Raw genomic sequence first — 22549 nt, forward strand, 5'->3', positions numbered from 1 at the left:
GATCATTGCTGTAGGTAATCTAGTGGTAACCGGGGAAAAAAATGATGCTTCAATTCAAAATGGTAGTTGCGACTGAGGACAGTAGGATCAATCTGACTTTGCTATATTGCTGCATGCAACAAGCTACATAAAAGGGTAATCTGGAGAAATTGCTACCTAAGAGAAACTTGGGCAGTCGGCAATACAGGGGTAGACACGTAATATAATTAAGAAATAAAATAAAAAATAAACAATGCTTCCACTTAACCCCTTGGCAATTTTCCGTTTTTTTCCTCCCCTTCTTCCAAGAGGCATAACTTTTTTATTTTTCCAGCCATATAGGCAAATGAGGGTTTGTTTTTTGTGGGATTTGTACTTTTGAATGACACCATTGATTTTACAATATAGTGTACTGGGAAACAGGAAAAAAAATCCAGATTTGGTGAAATTGCAAAACAAATGCAATTCCATAATGGTTTGTGGTTTTTTTTATTTGACATGTTCAATATATGATAAATTGACATGGTAATATGATTCCCCAGGTGAGTACAAACACGTAAATACCAAACATGTATATATATATTTTTTTTAATTAAGTGGTGAAAAAAAATTCAGAAATTTGCTTTTACCACCATTTTCTGAGACCTGTAACGTTCTCATTTTTTGGGATCTGGGGCCGGGTGAGGGCTTATTTTTTGTGCCCTGAGCAAACGTTTTTACTAATACCATTTTGGGGTAGATCACCTCTTATTGCAAAATGTTGCACCGACCAAAAAAATGTAATTCTGGCATTTTGATTTTTTTCTCATTACACCGTTTACTGATCAAATTAATTTTACATTTTGATAGATTGGACTTTTTTGAACGCAGCGATACCAAATATGTGTATTTTTATTTTATTTTGTTTTTAATGGGGCAAAAAGGGTGTGATTACAGCTTTTGTGGGGGTTTTTTAACTTTTTTTTTTTTTTGTTTACTTTTTATTGTATTTAATAGTCTCCACAGCATTGCTATTTATAGCAAAAATCACCATCTCCGGCATTCACAACAGAATTGTGATGACAGGCACGAGGGTCTTCAGCAGACCCCCGGCTGTCATGACAACCCATTGGTGCCCAGTGATCACGTGACAGGGGCGCCTATGAGTGGGATCAATGACATGTTTCCTGTCTGCGCAAGTTAAGTGGCGCTGACAGTGATTGACAGCGGCATTTAACTGATTAACAGCTCGCGGGTGGATTTCAGATCTGGGAAAGATGCGGGCTCAGCGCGTGAGCGCGCAACAAAGGCAGCGACATTGCTGATGACATATATATACGTTATCGGTCATGAAGGGGTTAAACAGCAGGTGCGGACTGGATCAGGCCGACTGTGACAATGGACTGGAGATCATTGCTGTAGGTGGCACCCTACCTAATCTGGTCATTGCTACCTAACAGAAACTCCGTCTATGCGCAATCTAGGAGTAGGAGACAGCACAGCGCTGCATCTCCTTATACCAGTGATTATGACATCTATTTATGGCATTCAAAATGAAATGTAATCTTCCCTAATCCCCCCCACCCTCCTAAAAAAGATGTTTCCACTTAAATACTAGGTGCAGACTGGTGACTAAGATCAGACTGACTGTGACAGCGGACTGTAGACCACAGTTACAAAGGGGAAATGTAGATGACACGTGTCATTGATACCTCACAGAGACTCGGGCACTATAGGGGTAGGAGACAGCAATGAGGTCTGGTCATAGCTGGGTTAAGCCTGCCCTAGCTATAGCCGGCAGCAAACGTTAATGCTTTCCTGCCATGGGCTGTCAGCAGTTGTAGTCACTGTACTCACAACCACTACTACAACTCCTATCATGCTTTCCCGGCAGCCATGCCCGCTGCAGGCTACTCCCACAGCTGGTAATGGGCATGAGCGTACAGAGCAGCACTGCGGACCAGCAGCTGCACCCACACACTCACATCACAGCCACACACGTCTGGAACACAGAGCGCATGCGCAACAGAGCAAAGCATGTCGGATTGGGGAGGAGTGAGCCGCTGTGTTACGCCGTTTCCCGGGTCGCAAGCTACGTCACTAGTATAGTTGACACGTCGCCTAGCAACAAGGGTCAGCGTCTCCAGTTGTTGCCTTGGTAACGGTCATAAACTACAGGACCTAGCTCCGGCTCCATCGTACATCGTCCAGCGACATCTCACCCCAGCCGAGACCCTGACCATGGTGATCGAGAGCAGCGCCAACAAGAGCAGGGACAAAACAGCGGCTGCCTCCGAGGGATTTACCGTGAAAGCCCTGATGAAGAATGCAGTGGTAAGTGAGAGCAGGGATGGCCGCTGTTTCCCATGTTATGTGATGCTGCCCCTTAGCCTGCCACTGACATCTGCACCACCATGCCATACTGTGCACGTCTGTGCAACGCCCCTAGTGGACAGAACTGCACCGTACTACATGGTGCCATGTGGGGGATGCTTGCATGGTGGTGGTGCACAATATCGGGATACTGCCCTTCTGTGCTTCAGATCGCCTTCCGCTGAGATCTACGTGACCATGCTGTGGGTTTCTGTGTGCTCCGTCTGTGTCTCTGTATGGGGCCATATTGCGGCACATTATGGGGTGTATGGCAGCACACAGTTTGGGGATACTGCCCCTCTGTGCTTCAGATCACCTTCCGCTGAGATCTACATGACCATGCTGTGTAATTTTGTGCTGTCAGTCTGCTTTCCTCTGTGGCGCCATATTGCAGCACATTATGGCGTGCTTGGTACCTTAGCGCACAATTTGGGGAATTTCCCATTTCTGAAATAGAATAGATGCACAGCAATCATACCCATTCATATCAATAGGCAAAATGTGCAATTCGTGGCATAGCAGCCCCAAACATCTCAATAGTTTACCACTAAAAACGACATGTCACTGACGGCATAGGAGTGTCATGTGTGGCTGTAATGTATATGGAAGTGCAGGACCACGCTCAGCACATATCATCAGGCTTCCTGTATTATATACTGAGAATCTGATGACAGCCACAGACTGCCCCCTATTATACCGCCACATACACCTGAGGCCTAGCAGTCAGTGCATTGGAGCGCTCTGTGGAGTCACTGGCCAAGTTGTGTGCTGATATAATAGGGAGACTCAATGACAATGGGTTATAACACATTCAGTCCCAGAGAACACATCCTAGGCTAAGAGCGGACCACCGGATGTTTTCTCCAAGAGAATCGGGTCTATTATGCAAATCACACTCTGGTCAAACTCTAATCAGAGTGTAATCATAGTGTGCTCTGATTTTCTCGGATAAGGATAAGATGGAGAAAAAATGTTTTCCATCTTCATTCTGTAAGTCTATGAAAATCGGCTGCACTCAGATGACATTGAAGCGCAGTTTGATGGTTTCCACAGACTCATTGACTTTCATGGCTGAGTGCAATCCCAATATCAGGCATGTAGCGATTTTTTTCCTCAGACCGGCTTGGTCACATTTCCAATTCAGAGAGCAACTGCAAAGAAACGATACAGTGCGACACTCGTTTCTGTACAATGGGTGCCTATGGCGGTCAGATGCCTCAGCTTTCATTCTGACTGCGGCCACTGTCGGGTGCACACCTCCCCGCATATGCACCTGACAGTGAGCACAAGCACCATCTGGAAAATGTCCAAAGAGATCGTCCGTGACTATTGAGGTTTATCTCATTTCCAGTATGGGGTCTGTTATTTTACCCAAGTAAATAGTGCAGCATGCGGCTCCTTCCGGTAATAAGGACAGAACAGGACGGAGCCTCTATTGCAGATGTGAACAAAGATTAAGGGGGTTGTCTAGTGAAAGCAAGGGATCACTTCTCAATAACATAAATGATAACAACCGATCGGTGGGTGTCCGACCGCTATATACTATATATACCGTGGTGTGAAATAATGTTTGCCCCCTTCTTGATTTCTTATCCTTTTGCATGTTTGTCACACTTAAATATTTCAGATCACAAAACAAATTTAAATATTTGACAAAGATAACACAAGTAAACACAGAATGCACTTTTTAAATGAAGGTCTTTATTATTAAGCGAAAAAGAAATCCAAACCTTAAAACATAAATTAACTGTGATTTGTTACATCATTGGGAAGCTGAGTTCAATTTCCCTAGCCACACACAGGCCTAATTACTGTCACACCTGTTCTCAATCAAGAAATCACTTAAATAGGACCTGCTTGACAAAGTGAAGTAGACCAAAAGATCCTCAAAAGCTACACATCATGATGCGATCCAAAGAAATTCAGGAACAAATCAGAAACAAAGTAACTGAGACCTATCAGTCTGGAAAACTCATAAAGGCATTTCTAAAGCTTTGGGGCTCCAGCAAACCACAGTGAGAGCCATTATCCACAAATGGCAAAAACATGTAACCGTGGTTCCCAGGTTACCAGAAGTGGACGGCAATCCAAAATTACCCCAAGAGCGCAGTGACGACTCATCCAAGAGGGCACAAAAGACCCCACAACAACACCCAAAGAACTGCAGGCCTCACTTGCCTCGGTTAAGGTCAGTGTTCATGACTCCACCATAAGAAAGAGACTGGGCAAAAATAGAAAGCATGACAGAGTTCCAAGATGAAAACCACTGCTGAGCAAAAAGAACATAAACGCTCGTCTCTGTTTTGCCAGAAAACATCTTGATGATTGCCAAGACTTTTGGGAGAATGCTCTGTTGACTGACAACACAAAAGTTTAACTTTTTGGAAGGTATATGTCCCATTGCATCTGGCATAGAAGTAGCACAGTATTTCAAAAAAGGAACATCATACCAACAGTAAAATGTGGTGGTAGTGTGATGGTCTAGGGCTGTTTTGCTGCTTCAGGACCTGGAAGACTTGCTGTGGTAAATGGAACCATGAATTCTGCTGTCTACCAAAACATCCTGAAGGAGAATGTCCGGCTGTTCGTGACCTCAAGTTGAAGCTCACTTGGGTTATGTAGTAGGACAATGATCCAAAACACACCAGCAAGTTCACCTCTGAATGGCTTAAGAAAAACAAAATTAAAACTTTGCAGTGGCCTAGTGAAAGTCCTGACCTTAATCCGACTGAAATGCTGTGGCATGACCTTAAAAAGGCGGTTCATGCTCAGACCCTCCAATGTGGCTGAATTACAACAATTTTGCAAAGATGAGTGGGTCAAAATTCCTCCAGCGCGTTGTAAAAGACTCATTGCCAGTTATCGCAAACACTTGATTGCAGTTGTTGCTGCTAAGGGTGGCCCAACCAGTTATTAGGTTTAGGGGGAAATCACTTTTTCACACAGTGCCCTGTAGGTTTGGATTTCTTTTTCCCTTAATAATAAAGACCTTCATTTAAAAACTGCATTTTGTGTATTTAAATTAGTTTTGTGATCTGAAACATTTAAGTGTGACAAACATGCAAAAGAATAAGAAATCAGGACGGGGGCAAACACTTTTTCACACCACTGTACATATTATTGTACATCTCTATAAATCGCCTGCTACTTCAGCACCGATCATTGGTGGTCTCCATTGGACTCTTACTGCCTTGAAGAAGAGAGTATAGTTTTTTTTATTATTTAACTATTTCCTGCTCTTGGCCAACTTTTCACAAATCCCCGAAAACCCCTATCATTAGAATACATTATACTATACTTTAGTTACAGATTTTCAATGAAGGTTGCAAAAGAAAATCTGCAACAAATCCAGCAAATGGTGTCAGATTTGACATTTCTTAGAAGTGGAGCTTGGCCTCTGGAGGTTTTTACCTATGAATATAAGGAAAACTGTTTCTATTTAATAACAATGAGAAAATATTTTGCAGCAGGTGATGGTTTCCCATAGCAACCATTTATTTTATGCCTTTGATTTTTCCAGGTCAGTTCAAAAATGTGAAACTGTAATCTGATTGGTTGCTATAGCAACACTGACCTTTTGCTAGAAAGTTGTTGTTTTTTTTCGCATCAGTTAAAGTTTATTAGAAACTTGCGTAGCATTTCATTACACAATGACTGAATTTATGATTAGATAACGGGATAACCCCGTATAAAATCCTCTAGATTAATTAAAGCGAATGTCTCAGTTGAGATGTAATACCAGGGAAGGTGGCAAGCCGTTGATTTTGGAAGCATGTGATTGTCTGCAGCATCTTCTGTAGGGGAAAAGTATAATTAGATGTCATTGTTCATCTGCTACAGAAAAGCCGTCCATGTAAAACACGTATGTGTCATGTCTGCCAGAGACAGTCCATCTTGTAGTGACTCGCAGCTCTGCCTTTTAGTGGAGAGTCCTGAGCAGGTGCCCTACTCAGGGGGCGCTACTGAGCATCCACCAAAGGAGTAATTCATGAATGAAGTTTAGAGTGTGTTGGCCCTCTCAGCACCCGATGTATCACTTGGCATGTCACATGACATTTTTGGTAAGTCATGTGATAGGTCGCGTGACAAACACACAGGTTCTCTGCTGCACATCTGCAGATGAACCGAGATAAAATGATCAGAATGTGTAGCCAAATTTTTCCCTTTATGTACAGCGCTATTCATAAAAAAGAGAATACTATGTAATAAGGGATGGCGCTATACATAACAAGAGGGAATGCTATGTAATAAAGGACGACGCTTTACACAACAAGGATGCTATGTAATCATGGATGGCGCTATACATAACAAGAGAGGATGCTATGTATTGTAGGATTGCACTATACATAACAAGAGGCCACTATATAATAGGGATAGCACTATACAGTGGTGGCCAAAAGTATCGGCACCCCTGCAATTCTCTCAGATAATACTCAGTTTCTTCCTGAAAATGATTGCAATCACAAATTCTTTGGTATTATTATCTTCATTTAATTTGCTTGCAAGGAAAAAACACAAAAGAGAATGAAGCAAAAATCAAATCATTGATCATTTCACACAAAACTCCAAAAATGGGCCAGACAAAAGTATTGGCACCCTCAGCCTAATACTTGGTTGCACAACCTTTAGCCAAAATAACTGCGAACAACCGCTTCCGGTAACCATCAATGAGTTTCTTACAATGCTCTGCTGGAATTGTAGACCATTCTTCTTTGGCAAACTGCTCCAGGTCCCTGATATTTGAAGGGTGCCTTCTCCAAACTGCCATTTTGAGATCTCTCCACAGGTGTTCTATGGGATTTAGGTCTGGACTCATTGCTGGCCACCTTAGAAGTCTCCAGTGCTTTCTCTCAAACCATTTTATAGTGCTTTTGGAAGTGTGTTTTGGGTCATTGTCCTGCTGGAAGACCCATGACCTCTGAGGGAGACCCAGCTTTCTCACACTGGGCCCTACATTATGCTGCAAAATTTGTTGGTAGTCTTCAGACTTCATAATGCCATGCACACGGTCAAGCAGTCCAGTGCCAGAGGCAGCAAAGCAACCCCAAAACATCAGGGAACCTCCGCCATGTTTGACTGTAGGGACCGTGTTCTTTTCTTTGAATGCCTCTTTTTTTTCCTGTACACTCTATGTTGATGCTTTTTCCCAAAAAACTCTACTTTTGTCTCATCTGACCAGAGAACATTCTTCCAAAACGTTTTAGGCTTTCTCAGGTAAGTTTTGGCAAACTCCAGCCAGGCTTTTTTATGTCTCGGGGTAAGAAGTGGGGTCTTCCTGGGTATCCTACCATACAGTCCCTTTTCATTCAGACGCCGACGGATAGTACGGGTCGACACTGTTGTACCCTCGGACTGCAGGGCAGCTTGAACTTGTTTGGATGTTAGTCGAGGTTCTTTATCCACCATCCGCACAATCTTGCGTTGAAATCTCTCATCAATTTTTCTTTTCCGTCCACATCTAGAGAGTTTAGCCACAGTGCCATGAGCTTTACAATTCTTGATGACACTGCGCACGGAAGACACAGGAACATTCAGGTCTTTGGAGATGGACTTGTAGCCTTGAGATTGCTCATGCTTTCACAATTTGGTTTCTCAAGTCCTCAGACAGTTCTTTGGTCTTCTTTCTTTTCTCCATGCTCAATGTGGTACACACAAGGACACATGACAGAGGTTGAGTCAACTTTAATCCATGTTAACTGGCTGCAAGTGTGATTTAGTTATTGCCAACACCTGTTAGGTGCCACAGGTAAGTTACATGTGCTGTTAATTACATGAATTAGAGAAGCATCACATGATTTTTCAAACAGTGCCAATACTTTTGTCCTCACCCTTTCTTAGGTTTGGTGTGGAATTATATCCAATTTGGCTTTAGGACAATTCTTTTTGTGTTTTTTCATTGAAGACAAATTAAATGAAGATAATAATACCAAAGAATTTGTGATTGCAATCATTTTCAGGAAGAAACTGAGTATTATCTGACAGAATTGCAGGGGTGCCAATACTTTTGGCCACCACTGTACACAACAAGATAGGGTGCTATATATTAAGGGACGATGCTATATATAACAAGACAGGACGCTATGTAACTAAAGGACAGCGCTATATATTGCAAGAGAGGAAGCTATTTAATAAGGGACAACGCTATACATTACAAAAGGGGAAACTATTTAATAAGGGACAGCACTATACATTACAAGAGGGGAAGCTATTTAATAAGGGACAGGGCTATATATTACAAGAGGGGAATCTATTTAATAAGGGACAGCACTATGCATTACAAGAGGGGAAGCTATTTTATAAGAGACAATGCTATACTTTACAAGAGGTGAATCTATTTAATAAGGGACAGCACTGTACATAACAAGACCAGAAGCTATTTAACAAGGGACAGTGTTGTACATAACAAGAGAGAACACTATATACTAAGGCACGGTGCTATACATAATGATGGACTTTCTTTTACAAATGAGTATTACTCCCATTATTTCTCTGCTACTAAAGATGCATTTACACTGAAAGATAATCGTGTATGAGTTTACTTAATATTAACAATGTAATAATGCTCTTTTAACAATAATCTTTCAGCATAAATGGTGTAACAATGTTTTATTACTAGAATATACTTTATTTTATAATTTATAAGTACTGTTAATTTTGTTACTATACTGGCCTCGGGCAATGGGTGGTAGCTCAGATTTCCCTCACAATAATCCGCCCCTGACAATGAGTACGCAGCAAATAGTTAGGAAAACCTGGATTATGAAGAGAAACTGGGAATTAAACTTTTGAGCTAAACATGGCCTTTGGCTGCATGCTTTTCTTTGAATGATGTGTTTGACATTTGTAGTGATGGCCATTGTGATGGCTTCTAGATAGTAACAGTGCTAATCATACGATGCAGCGCGTCTCCGAAGTCGTTCCATCTGCCTTCTTCATGTTAGGCCCCCTTCACACGTCCACTTAAAAAAATGTATGCGTGAGACGTTCCATTTTTACTATACATGTGGTTTTCTGTTGGCCATCCGTGTGTCTGTGTGTACCATCCGTGTGCCTCCCATGTGAGGTCTGTGTGCCTTCCGTGTGCCATCCTTGTACCGTCAGTTTGACACCTACCGGAATAGAATGCAGAATAGAAATTACTGATTTTTATGTGTTAAAGATGTGCAAAGATAATAGATAGATACATAAAGAGATCAATAATAGCTAAGATATCTGTCATATATAATTTGTGCCTTGCATGTGTTGCTTACTGTACATGTATTAACCTTGTAAATAATTAAATAAATGGGAAAAACAACATGGTGTACCCCCTATTTTTGATAACCAGCCAAGGTAAAGCAGATAGCTGCGGGCTGATATTATCAGGTTCGGAGGGTCCTTGGTATTTAGGCCCTTCCCAGCCGAAAAATACCAGCCTGAGATCACATGAGATGCTCCAATATTGGCTCTTTGACTTGGCTCTTCCCGATGCCTTGGTGCGTTGGCAATCGGCTTGGGGTTGATGACAGCTGTCAATTGTCCAAAAACACAGCTGACATCAAGCCCTGGTGTTAGTAAAGGAGATGTGTCTATCAGATGGGGGGGCCTTAATGGGAGACCGTCAGCAGATTTTAATTTTTCAGCCAATGCTGAGTTGTGGACTCAAATAGGATCTGTCACCAGGTCAGAGCTGCCCAGTTTTACCCCGTTTTATTCCTGCTGTTTCCCTGAGGATTCTGTTTTCTTTGTTTTGTTTTTTTTCCATGTACCTTGCTATTAATGCTAATTTTTATGATCTTTACCAAGAGGGTGTGGCTCACAGGATACTCTGGGGGCATGTCTTCAGGCTGCTGTGCCTAAAAATTTGCGCCAATTAAAAAGGCCAATATTTTTGGGAATAGTGGGATTAAAATTAGAATAAAGTCCAGGTCCTGAAACCCCCTGTGATTGCTCAGAGAGCCCCCTGAGATGTGCACAATTCAGGAGATAGGAGCACACAGCTCCTGCCTGAGGGCGTACACAAAGCTGGAGCATAGATACAATAGAAAGCATAGGTTTTCTACTGCGTCCTGTGACCCCACCGATCTGCTTGCAATTAAAAGGAAGAAAATGAATTTGTACCTGTTATGCAAACTGGCTTACAAGTGCCCAGTGGGGATTCCCAAACTAGGTGATCCCTCCTTACCCCACTTTCTCATGGCGTTCACTGCTGCAGTTCTTTTGCTGCACTTAAACACTTTGCTTCGCTGCGCAGAATGCAGTGCTGCAACCGAGCAGTGGAGATTCTCCGTTATTCCAAGTGAATGTAAACTAAGCTGCAGTACCCGAGAACGACCACTACACGATGTATGAAGCTATTCTGTGCCAGCTCCGTACACTGTTACATGCGACTACCGGAGCTGCAAGTAGGTGATCCTACACCGATCTGATATTGCTGACTTATCTATCCTAAGGGCTCATTCAGACCTCCATTTTTTGCATCCGCATGCTATCCATTTTTTTCACAGATAACACTCATACATATAATGTTGAATGGGGCGGTTCACATGTCTGTGATCTTTTGCAGACCGAACGGTCAGCGCAAAATCTTGGAGACATGTCTGATATTGATCCAAGTGTCAAATCAAAATGGACACTGCAAGTCTATGGGTTCATGAAAAAATCAGACAGTCTGTTTTTCACGGACTGCTAGATAGGAAAAAATAGACAAACTTTTTTTTTTTCTTATTCGAGAAAAACTGATGAAGCTCTGACCAAACTCTGATGGTAAAAGCTGACACACTGACCGAATTCTGATGGTAAAAACCGACACACTGACCGAAATCTGATCATAAAAGCTGACACACTGACTGAATTCTGATGGTAAAAGCTGACACGCTGACCGAAATCTGATGGTAAAAGCTGACACGCTGACCGAAATCTGATGGTAAAAACTGACACTGCCCATACTCTGATGGTAAGAACCGACACACTGACCAAACTCTGATGGTAAAAACTGACACTGCCCATACTCTGATGGTAAGAACCGACACACTGACCAAACTCTGATGGTAAAAACTGACACTGCCCATACTCTGATGGTAAGAACCGACACACTGACCGAATTCTGATGGTAAAAACCGACACACTGACCGAATTCTGATGGTAAAAGCCGACACACTGACCGAATTCTGATGGTAAAAACCGACACACTGACTGAATTCTGATGGTAAAAACCGACACACTGACCGAATTCTGATGGTAAAAACCGACACACTGACCGAATTCTGATGGTAAAAACCGACACACTGACCGAATTCTGATGGTAAAAACCGACACACTGACCGAATTCTGATGGTAAAATCTGACTCACTGACCAAATTCTGATGGTAAAAGCCGACACACTGACCGAATTCTGATGGTAAAAACCGACACGCTGACCGAATTCTGATGGTAAAAACCGACACACTGACCGAATTCTGATGGTAAAAGCCGACACACTGACTGAATTCTGATGGTAAAAGCTGACACACTGACCGAATTCTGATGGTAAAAGCCGACACGCTGACCGAATTCTGATGGTAAAAACCGACACACTGACTGAATTCTGATGGTAAAAGCTGACACACTGACTGAATTCTGATGGTAAAAGCCGACACGCTGACCGAATTCTGATGGTAAAAGCTGACACACTGATCGAATTCTGATGGTAAAAGCCGACACGCTGACCGAATTCTGATGGTAAAAACCGACACGCTGACCGAATTCTGATGGTAAAAAACGACACACTGACCGAATTCTGATGGTAAAAAACGACACACTGACCGAATTCTGATGGTAAAAACCGACACACTGACCGAATTCTGATGGTAAAAACTGACACACTGACCGAATTCTGATGGTAAAAGCTGACACACTGACCGAATTCTGATGGTAAAAACCGACACACTGACCGAATTCTGATGGTAAAAGCTGACACACTGACCGAATTCTGATGGTAAAAACCGACACACTGACCGAATTCTGATGGTAAAAAACGACACACTGACCGAATTCTGATGGTAAAAACCGACACACTGACCGAATTCTGATGGTAAAAACCGACACACTGACCGAATTCTGATGGTAAAAACCGACACGCTGACCGAATTCTGATGGTAAAAACTGACACACTGACCGAATTCTGATGGTAAAAGCTGACACACTGACCGAATTCTGATGGTAAAAACCGACACACTGACCGAATTCTGATGGTAAAAGCCGACACACTGACCGAATTCTGATGGTAAAAGCCGACACACTGACCGAATTCTGATGGTAAAGACTGACACACTGACCGAATTCTGATGGTAAAAACCAACACACTGACTGAATTCTGATGGTAAAAGCCGACACACTGACCGAATTCTGATGGTAAAAGCCGACACACTGACCGAATTCTGATGGTAAAAGCCGACACACTGACCGAATTCTGATGGTAAGAACCGACACACTGACCAAACTCTGATGGTAAAAACTGACACTGCCCATACTCTGATGGTAAGAACCGACACACTGACCAAACTCTGATGGTAAAAACTGACACTGCCCATACTCTGATGGTAAGAACCGACACACTGACCAAACTCTGATGGTAAAAACTGACACTGCCCATACTCTGATGGTAAGAACCGACACACTGACCGAATTCTGATGGTAAAAACCGACACACTGACCGAATTCTGATGGTAAAAGCCGACACACTGACCGAATTCTGATGGTAAAAACCGACACACTGACTGAATTCTGATGGTAAAAACCCACACACTGACCGAATTCTGATGGTAAAAACCGACACACTGACCGAATTCTGATGGTAAAAAACGACACACTGACCGAATTCTGATGGTAAAAACCGACACACTGACCGAATTCTGATGGTAAAAACCGACACACTGACCGAATTCTGATGGTAAAAACCGACACGCTGACCGAATTCTGATGGTAAAAACTGACACACTGACCGAATTCTGATGGTAAAAGCTGACACACTGACCGAATTCTGATGGTAAAAACCGACACACTGACTGAATTCTGATGGTAAAAGCCGACACACTGACCGAATTCTGATGGTAAAAGCCGACACACTGACCGAATTCTGATGGTAAAGACTGACACACTGACCGAATTCTGATGGTAAAAACCAACACACTGACTGAATTCTGATGGTAAAAGCCGACACACTGACCGAATTCTGATGGTAAAAGCCGACACACTGACCGAATTCTGATGGTAAAAGCCGACACACTGACCGAATTCTGATGGTAAAAACCAACACACTGACCGAATTCTGATGATTAAAACTGACACACTGACCGAATTCTGATGGTAAAAGCTGACACACTGACCGAATTTTGATGGTAAAAGCTGACACACTGACCGAAATCTGATGGTAAAAGCCGACACACTGACCGAATTCTGATGGTAAAAACCGACACGCTGACCGAAATCTGATGGTAAAATCTGACTCGCTGACCGAATTCTGATGGCAAAAACCGACACACTGACCGAATTCTGATGGTAAAAACCGACACGCTGACCGAATTCTGATGGTAAAAACCAACACGCTGACCAAATTCTGATAGTAAAAGCCGACACACTGACCGAATTCTGATGGTAAAAACCGACACGCTGACCGAATTCTGATGGTAAAAGCCGACACACTGACCGAATTCTGATGGTAAAAACCGACACACTGACCGAATTCTGATGGTAAAAACTGACACACTAACCGAATTCTGATGGTAAAAGCTGACACACTGACCGAATTCTGATGGTAAAAACCGACACACTGACCGAATTCTGATGGTAAAAGCCGACACACTGACCGAATTCTAATGGTAAAAGCCGACACACTGACCGAATTCTGATGGTAAAAACCGACACACTGACCGAATTCTGATGGTAAAAACTGACACACTGACCGAATTCTGATGGTAAAAGCTGACACACTGACCGAATTTTGATGGTAAAAGCTGACACACTGACCGAAATCTGATGGTAAAAGCCGACACACTGACCGAATTCTGATGGTAAAAACCGACACGCTGACCGAAATCTGATGGTAAAATCTGACTCACTGACCGAATTCTGATGGTAAAAACCGACACACTGACCGAATTCTGATGGTAAAAACCGACACGCTGACCGAATTCTGATGGTAAAAACCGACACGCTGACCGAATTCTGATAGTAAAAGCCGACACACTGACCGAATTCTGATGGTAAAAACCGACACGCTGACCGAATTCTGATGGTAAAAACCGACACGCTGACCGAATTCTGATGGTAAAAACCGACACGCTGACCGAATTCTGATGGTAAAAACCGACACGCTGACCGAATTCTGATGGTAAAAACCGACACGCTGACCGAATTCTGATAGTAAAAGCCGACACACTGACCGAATTCTGATGGTAAAAACCGACACGCTGACCGAATTCTGATGGTAAAAACCGACACGCTGACCGAATTCTGATGGTAAAAACTGACACGCTGACCGAATTCTGATGGTAAAAACCGACACGCTGACCGAATTCTGATTGTAAAAACCGACACGCTGACCGAATTCTGATGGTGAAATCTGAGACGGACTGAAATCTGATGACACTCTGATCAAAAACACTGATGTCGCTCGGACTCTCTTTCACGTCCAAGAAAATCACTGACGTCTGAGTGAGCCCTAAGGAATGTAAGTAGTGGACAAGCTCTTTAACCCCTTACTGGCCAAGGGTGTATTAGTACGCCCCAGGCCATCACCCCCGGTTCAGTGATGGCTCCGGCGCTGAGCCCGTACTGAACTGGGCACATGTCAGCTGATTCTTACAGCTGACATGTGCCCGTAACAGCCGTGGGTGGAATCGCGATCCACCCGCGGCTGTTAACATGTTCAATGCCGCTGTCAATCTTTGACAACGGCATTTAACATCACCGCGCCGGAAGCGCGGCATTAGCCCTGCCCATCGGTAACCCCGTCACGTGATCGCGGGTCACCGATGGGTGGTCATGACAACCCTGGGTCTGCAGCAGACACCAGTGGTTGTCATGTAAAGATTACTATGAGCGCCACCTAGTGGTCGGCGCTCATAGTACAGGAGCATTTCTGCTACATAGAGGTAATCTGCTCATCACCTCTATGTAGCAGAGGTGATCAGACAGTTGCTGCTTCTAGTCTCCTATGGAGACTATAGAAGCAAGCAAAAAGTTTAAAAAAAATGTTTTTAAAAATATTTAAAAAATTTAAAAAATGTAAAAGTTTAAATCACCCCCTCTTTCGCCCAATTCAAAATAAAATAATAAAAAATAAACCCCACATACATATATTTGGTATCGCCGCGTTCAGAATTGCCCGATCTATCAATATAAATAAAGAATTAATCCGATCGGTAAACGTCGTATTGAGAAAAAAATTCTAAACGCCAGAATTACATTTTTTTGGTCGCCGCAACATTGCAATAAAATGCAATAACAGGTGACGAAAACATCGGATCTACCCCAAAATGGTATCAATAAAAACACCAGCCCGGCACGCAAAAAATAAGCCCTCACCCGGCCCCAGATCCCAAAAAATGGAGTCACTACGGGTCTCGGAAAATGGCGTCATTTTTAAAACATTTTTTTTAGCAAACTTTGAATTTTTTTTTCACCACTTAAATAAAAAAGAACCTATGCATGTTTGGTGTCTACGAACTCGTAATGACCTGGAGAATAATAATGGCAGGTCAGTTTTAGCATTCAGTGAACGTGGTAAAAAAAATAAAAAAAAAACATCTGTGGTGTTGCACTTTTTTTGCAATTTCACCGCACTTGGAATTCTTTTCCTGTTTTCCAGTACATGATATGGTAAAACTAGTAAAGGCGTTTAAAAGTACAACTCGTCCCGCAAAAAATAAGCCCTCACACGGCCATATTGACCAAAAAATAAAAACGCTATGGCTCTGGGAACACGGGGAGCAAAAAACGAAAATGCAAAAATGGAAAATCCCAAGGTCGCGAAGGGGTTAAACCTGTTTAATTTTTCTTACAATTACATACAATTACCCTCATTCCATTGTCCACCGAGGATTATTGCTACTTATTGGTCCTGATTTGAAATAATGAAAAAATTGAATAGCCTATATTTAGAGGTCGTCAGATATTTTTTTACGTTTCATACAAATGGTAAAACATATTGCTTTTAAACAGATGAATGCAGATCTGTCTAAGTAATTCCCTGCCATTCATGCAGAGGAAAGGCTGATTAAAATAATAGCAGCGCAGTCAACCAGAGGCTCCCAGACACCATTAATACACCAATACCCTTGTTATAGCTCACTATATTGGGTACTTAATTAGTGGTGCGCCAGCAATCAGGATCATTGCCAAAAAAGAAAGCAGCCATCGATCATCAATGCTCATAATAAAACGTCAGGTATTTATATCTACTGCAGACTTGATGGCGGCCAGTGAGACCGTACAGATATTGATCACATCACTAAAACGTCAAAGCAGAAAAGCAAAACAGCAGATTTTGAGCGTTCACTGATCTTGATGTGTGAAGAAATTGTTCAATTTGAATCATAGCGGAAAAGGAGGATATTATGTCTCAGGAGACTTGGCCGCCGATAAGCTTGAGCATTTTAGTCTCTTTATTATGGCTGGCCGTCATCCATACTGTCCACTACACTTACCTTCACAATGAGATAGATGACTATAGAACCGTCGCCTGGTCACCAGTGATGTGTCCGTGCTGAAATACAGTAGCACTTTATTGGTGATCTATGTGAGACCCTCCAAAAACCACTCATGTGCATGGGACCCTAGAATCAAACATCACTGATCTGATGGCAATGTTGGCAGCTTGTCAGGAACATACCTGGAAACATCACTGGTGGCATCAGCTAGGCGCTGTATGGCTCTATTTTTGCTTACCATATACCTTTACTTCTTGGAGCTCTTTTGTAAGCACAGTATATGGACACAGTGTGAAACTGCAATTTGGCACTGTATGGCATTATTAAAATTCAGTATCTATTATTATATGAGCAATATATCAGTTATAGAAGTAATATCTCTCCTTATGAGAGCTCATTCAAATGTCCGTTTTTTTGCATACAAGTTCTATCTGTGTTTTGTATGGCTAGAACTCACACCTATGATAGTCTCTGGGGCTGTTCACGTGTCCCAGCAATCCCAGCAAAATCGCGAAAAGGAAAATCGCACTCGGATGCCACCCATGTGCTGTCCGTTTTTCAGTAGCTCAAGGGAGAAGGTAGTGCAGTAACTCATAGGAGAAGGTAGTGCAGTAACTCATAGGAGAATGTATTGCAGTAACTCATAGGAGAAGGTAGTGCAATAACTCATAGGAGAAGGTAGTGCAATAACTCATAGGAGAAGGTAGTGCAGTAACTCATAGGAGAATGTATTGCAGTAACTCATAGGAGAAGGTAGTGCAATAACTCATAGGAGAAGGTAGTGCAGTAACTCATAGGAGAAGGTAGTGCAGTAACTCATAGGAGAAGGTAGTGCAGTAACTCATAGGAGAATGTATTGCAGTAACTCATAGGAGAAGGTGGTGCAATAACTCATAGGAGAAGGTAGTGCAATAACTCATAGGAGAAGGTAGTGCAGTAACTCATTGGAGAAGGTAGTGCAGGAACTCATCGGAGAAGGTAATGCAGTAACTCATAGGAGAAGGTACTGCAGAAACTCATAGGAGAAGGTAGTGCAGTAACTCATAGGAGAAGGTAGTGCAGGAACTCATCGGAGAAGTTAGTGCAGTAACTCATAGGAGAAGGTAGTGCAGGAACTCATCGGAGAAGGTAATGCAGTAACTCATAGGAGAAGGTACTGCAGAAACTCATAGGAGAAGGTAGTGCAGTAACTCATAGAAGAAGGTAGTGCAGTAACTCATAGGAGAAGGTAGTGCAGTGACTCATAGGAGAAGGTACTGCAGTGACTCATAGGAGAAGGTAGTGACTTTTTTTTTCCTCTGAGTAAAACTGAATAAACATGGACCAATCTCTGTTGAAATCTGGTGAAATTCTGAACAAAATCACTGAAAAGAAAACAGACGTCTGAATGAGCCCCATCATATATATATATATATATATATATATATATATATATATATATATATATATATACACACAGCACAGACCAAAAGGAGAAAGTAGTGCAGTAACTCATAGAAGAAGGTAGTGCAGTAACTCATAGGAGAAGGTAGTGCATGAACTCATCGGAGAAGGTAATGCAGTAACTCTTAGGAGAAGGCACTGTAGAAACTCATAGGAGAAGGTACTGTAGAAACTCATAGGAGAAGGTAGTGCAGTAACTCATAGGAGAAGGTAGTGCAGTAACTCTTAGGAGAAGGTAGTGCCGTAACTCATAGGAGAAGGTAGTGCAGTAACTCAAAAGAGAAGGTAGTGCAGTAACTCTTAGGAGAAGGTAGTGCAGTAACTCATAGGAGAAGGTGGTGCAGTAACTCATAGGAGAAGGTAGTGCAGTAACTCATAGGAGAAGGTGGTGCAGTAACTTAGAAGAAGGTAGTGCAGTAACTCATAGGAGAAGGTAGTGCAGTAACTCATAGAAGAAGGTAGTGCAGTAACTCAGGAGAAGGTAGTGCAGTAACTCATAGGAGAAGGTAATGCAGTAACTCATAGGAGAAGGTAGTGCAGTTACTCATAGAAGAAGGTAATGCAGTAACTCATAGGAGAAGGTAATGCAGTAACTCATAGGAGAAGGTAAGGCAGTAACTCATAGGAGAAGGTAGTGCAGTAACTCACAGGTGAAGGTAGTGCAGGAACTCATAGGAGAAGGTAATGCAGTAACTCATAGGAGAAGGTAATGCAGTTACTCATTGGAGAATGTAGTGCAGTATCTCATAGGAGAAGGTAGTGCATTAAGTCATAGTAGAAGGTAGTGCAGTAAATCATAGGAGAAGGTAGTGCAGTAACTCATAGGAGAAGGTACAGTAGAAACTCGTAGGAGAAGGTACAGTAGAAACTCATAGGAGAAGGTAGTGCAGTAACTGATAGGAGAAGGTAGTGCAGTAACGCATAGGAGAAGGTACTGCAGAAACTCATAGGAGAAGGTAGTGCAGTAACTCATAGGAGAAGGTAATGCAGGAACTCATCGGAGAAGGTAGTGCAGTAATTCATAGGAGAAGGTAGTGCAGGAACTCATCGGAGAAGGTAATGCAGTAACTCATAGGAAAAGATACTGCAGAAACTCATAGGAGAAGGTAATGCAGTAACTCATAGGAGAAGGTAGTGCAGGAACTCATCGGAGAAGGTAGTGCAGGAACTCATCGGAGAAGGTAATGCAGTAACTCATAGGAGAAGGTAGTGCAGGAACTCATCGGAGAAGGTAATGCAGTAACTCATAGGAGAAGGTACTGCAGAAACTCATAGGAGAAGGTAGTGCAGTAAGTCATAGTAGAAGGTAGTGCAGTAAATCATAGGAGAATGTAGTGCAGTAACTCATAGGAGAAGGTACAGTAGAAACTCGTAGGAGAAGGTACTGTAGAAACTCATAGGAGAAGGTACTGTAGAAACTCATAGGAGAAGGTAGTGCAGTAACTCATAGGAGAAGGTAGTGCAGTAACGCATAGTAGAAGGTACTGCAGAAACTCATAGGAGAAGGTAGTGCAGGAACTCATGGGAGAAGGTAGTGCAGTAACTCATTGGAGAAGGTAGTGCAGGAACTCATCGGAGAAGGTAATGCAGTAACTCATAGGAGAAGGTACTGCAGAAACTCATAGGAGAAGGTAGTGCAGTAACTCATAGGGGAAGGTAGTGCAGGAACTCATCGGAGAAGTTAGTGCAGTAACTCATAGGAGAAGGTAGTGCAGGAACTCATCGGAGAAGGTAATGCAGTAACTCATAGGAGAAGGTACTGCAGAAACTCATAGGAGAAGGTAGTGCAGTAACTCATAGGAGAAGGTAGTGCAGTGATTCATAGGAGAAGGTACTGCAGTGACTCATAGGAGAAGGTACTGCAGTGACTCATAGGAGAAGGTAGTGACTTTTTTTTCCTCTGAGTAAAACTGAATAAACATGGACCAAGCTCTGTTGAAATCTGGTGAAATTCTGAACAAAATCACTGAAAAGAAAACAGACGTCTGAATGAGCCCCATCATATATATATATATATATATATATATATATATATATATATTATATATATACACAGCACAGACCAAAAGTTTGGACACACCTCATTTAAAGATTTTTCTGTATTTTCATGACTATGAAAATTGTACATTCACTCTGAAGGCATCAAAACTATGAATTAACACATGTGGATTTATATACTTAACAAAAAAGTGTGAAACAACTGAAAATATATCTTATATTCTTCAAAGTAGCCACCTTTTGCTTTGATGGCTACTTTGCACACTCTTGGCATTCTTTTGATGAGCTTCAAGAGGTAGTCACCGGAAATGGTCTTCCAACAATCTTGAAGGAGTTCCCAGAGATGCTTAGCACTTGTTGGCCCTTTTGCCTTCACTCTGCGGTCCATCTCACCCCAAATCATCTCGATTGGGTTCAGGTCTGGTGACTCTGGAGGCCACGTCATCAGGCGTAGCACCACATCACTCTCTCTCTTGGTCAAATAGCCCTTACACAGCCTGGAGGTGTGTTTGGGGTCATTGTCCTGTTGAAAAATAAATGATGGTCCAATTAAACGCAAACCGGATGGAATAGCATGCCGCTGCAAGATGCTGTGGTAGCCATGCTGGTTCAATATGCCTTCAATTTTTAATAAATCCCCAACAGTGTCACCAGCAAAGCCCCCTCACACCATCACACCTCCTCATCCATGCTTCACGGTGGGAACCAGGCATGTAGAGTCCATCCGTTCACCTTTTCTGCGTCGCACAAAGACACAGTGGTTGGAACCAAAGATCTCAAATTTGGACTCATCAGACCAAAGCACATATTTACACTGGTCTAATTTCCATTCATTGTGTTCTTTAGCCCAAACAAGTCTCTTCTGCTTGTTGCCTGTCCTTAGCAGTGGTTTCCTAGCAGCTATTTTACCATGAAGGCCTGCTGCACAAAGTGTCCTCTTATCAGTTGTTGTAGAGATGTGTCTACTGCTAGAACTCTGTGTGGCATTGACCTGGTCTCTAATCTGAGCTGCTGTTAACCTGCGATTTCTGAGGCTGGTGACTTGGATAAACTTATCCTCAGAAGCAGAGGTGACTCTTGGTCTTCCTTTCCTGGGGTGGTCCTCATGTGAGCCAGTTTCTTTGTAGCACTTGATGGTTTTTGCAACTGCACTTGGGGACACTTACAAAGTTTGCCCAATTTTTTGGACTGACTGACCTTCATTTCTTAAAGTAATGATGGCCACTCGTTTTTCTTAACTTAGCTGCTTTTTTCTTGCCATAATACAAATTCTAACAGTCTATTCAGTAGGACTATCAGCTGTGTATACACCTGACTTCTGCACAACACAACTGATGGTCCCAACCCCATTTATAAGGAAGAAATCCCACTTATTAAACCTGACAGGGCACACCTGTGAAGTGAAAACCATTTCCGGTGACTACCTCTTGAAGCTCATCAAGAGAATGCCAAGAGTGTGCAAAGCAGTCATCAAAGCAAAAGGTGGCTACTTTGAAGAACCTAGAATATAAGACATATTTTCAGTTGTTTCACACTTTTTTGTTAAGTATATAATTCCACATGTGTTAATTCATAGTTTTGATGCCTTCAGTGTGAATGTACAATTTTCATAGTCATGAAAATACAGAAAAATCTTTAAATGAGAAGGTGTGTCCAAACTTTTGGTCCATACTGTACATTATATATTATTATTTATTTACAGTATATAGCATGATTGATTCCATGGTGCTGTACATGAGAAGTGCTTTCATACAAAATACAGATATCACTTAGCAAACTAATAAAGATAGACTAGTACAGAGGTAAGAGGAGCCTTACATTCTGTATATATAATACAATATTGTAAAGGCCGACACATTTTTCCTAGGTTAATAACTAAGCTATGGTGAGATTACATGGGTACATTTGGAAACACATTCTTGCGGTACTATTAACATTATTATTCCGTTTTTTAAATTCACTAATGTAGTTTAATATTTGGAGGACACCACTCAATGCATTAGATGGCAGCATCTGATTGATAGTGGCATGCTCGCCACCACTTAACAGCCTCTCCTAAAATTACCATTAGTGCTAAAGCTTTTTGAAATGCAGTAATCATCAGGAAA

General features: G+C 42.2%; 1 protein-coding gene across 1 annotated transcript in view; it reads left to right on the top strand.

Moving 5' to 3' along the window:
* The first annotated feature begins 1974 nt into the window (after positions 1 to 1974).
* PACRG (parkin coregulated) overlaps positions 1975 to 22549 on the top strand; it is an 856879-nt gene continuing 836304 nt past the window's right edge. Inside the window, exon 1 of the mRNA XM_073673251.1 lies at positions 1975 to 2292. Within this exon, the coding sequence (XP_073529352.1) occupies positions 2200 to 2292 (93 nt within the window). The 5' untranslated portion in view covers positions 1975 to 2199. The remainder of the gene's footprint in view (positions 2293 to 22549) is intronic.

Source organism: Phyllobates terribilis, unplaced genomic scaffold, assembly GCF_046119375.1.
Source record: "Phyllobates terribilis strain yellow unplaced genomic scaffold, ASM4611937v1 Scaffold_3__8_contigs__length_932513732, whole genome shotgun sequence".
NCBI lineage: Eukaryota > Metazoa > Chordata > Amphibia > Anura > Dendrobatidae > Phyllobates > Phyllobates terribilis.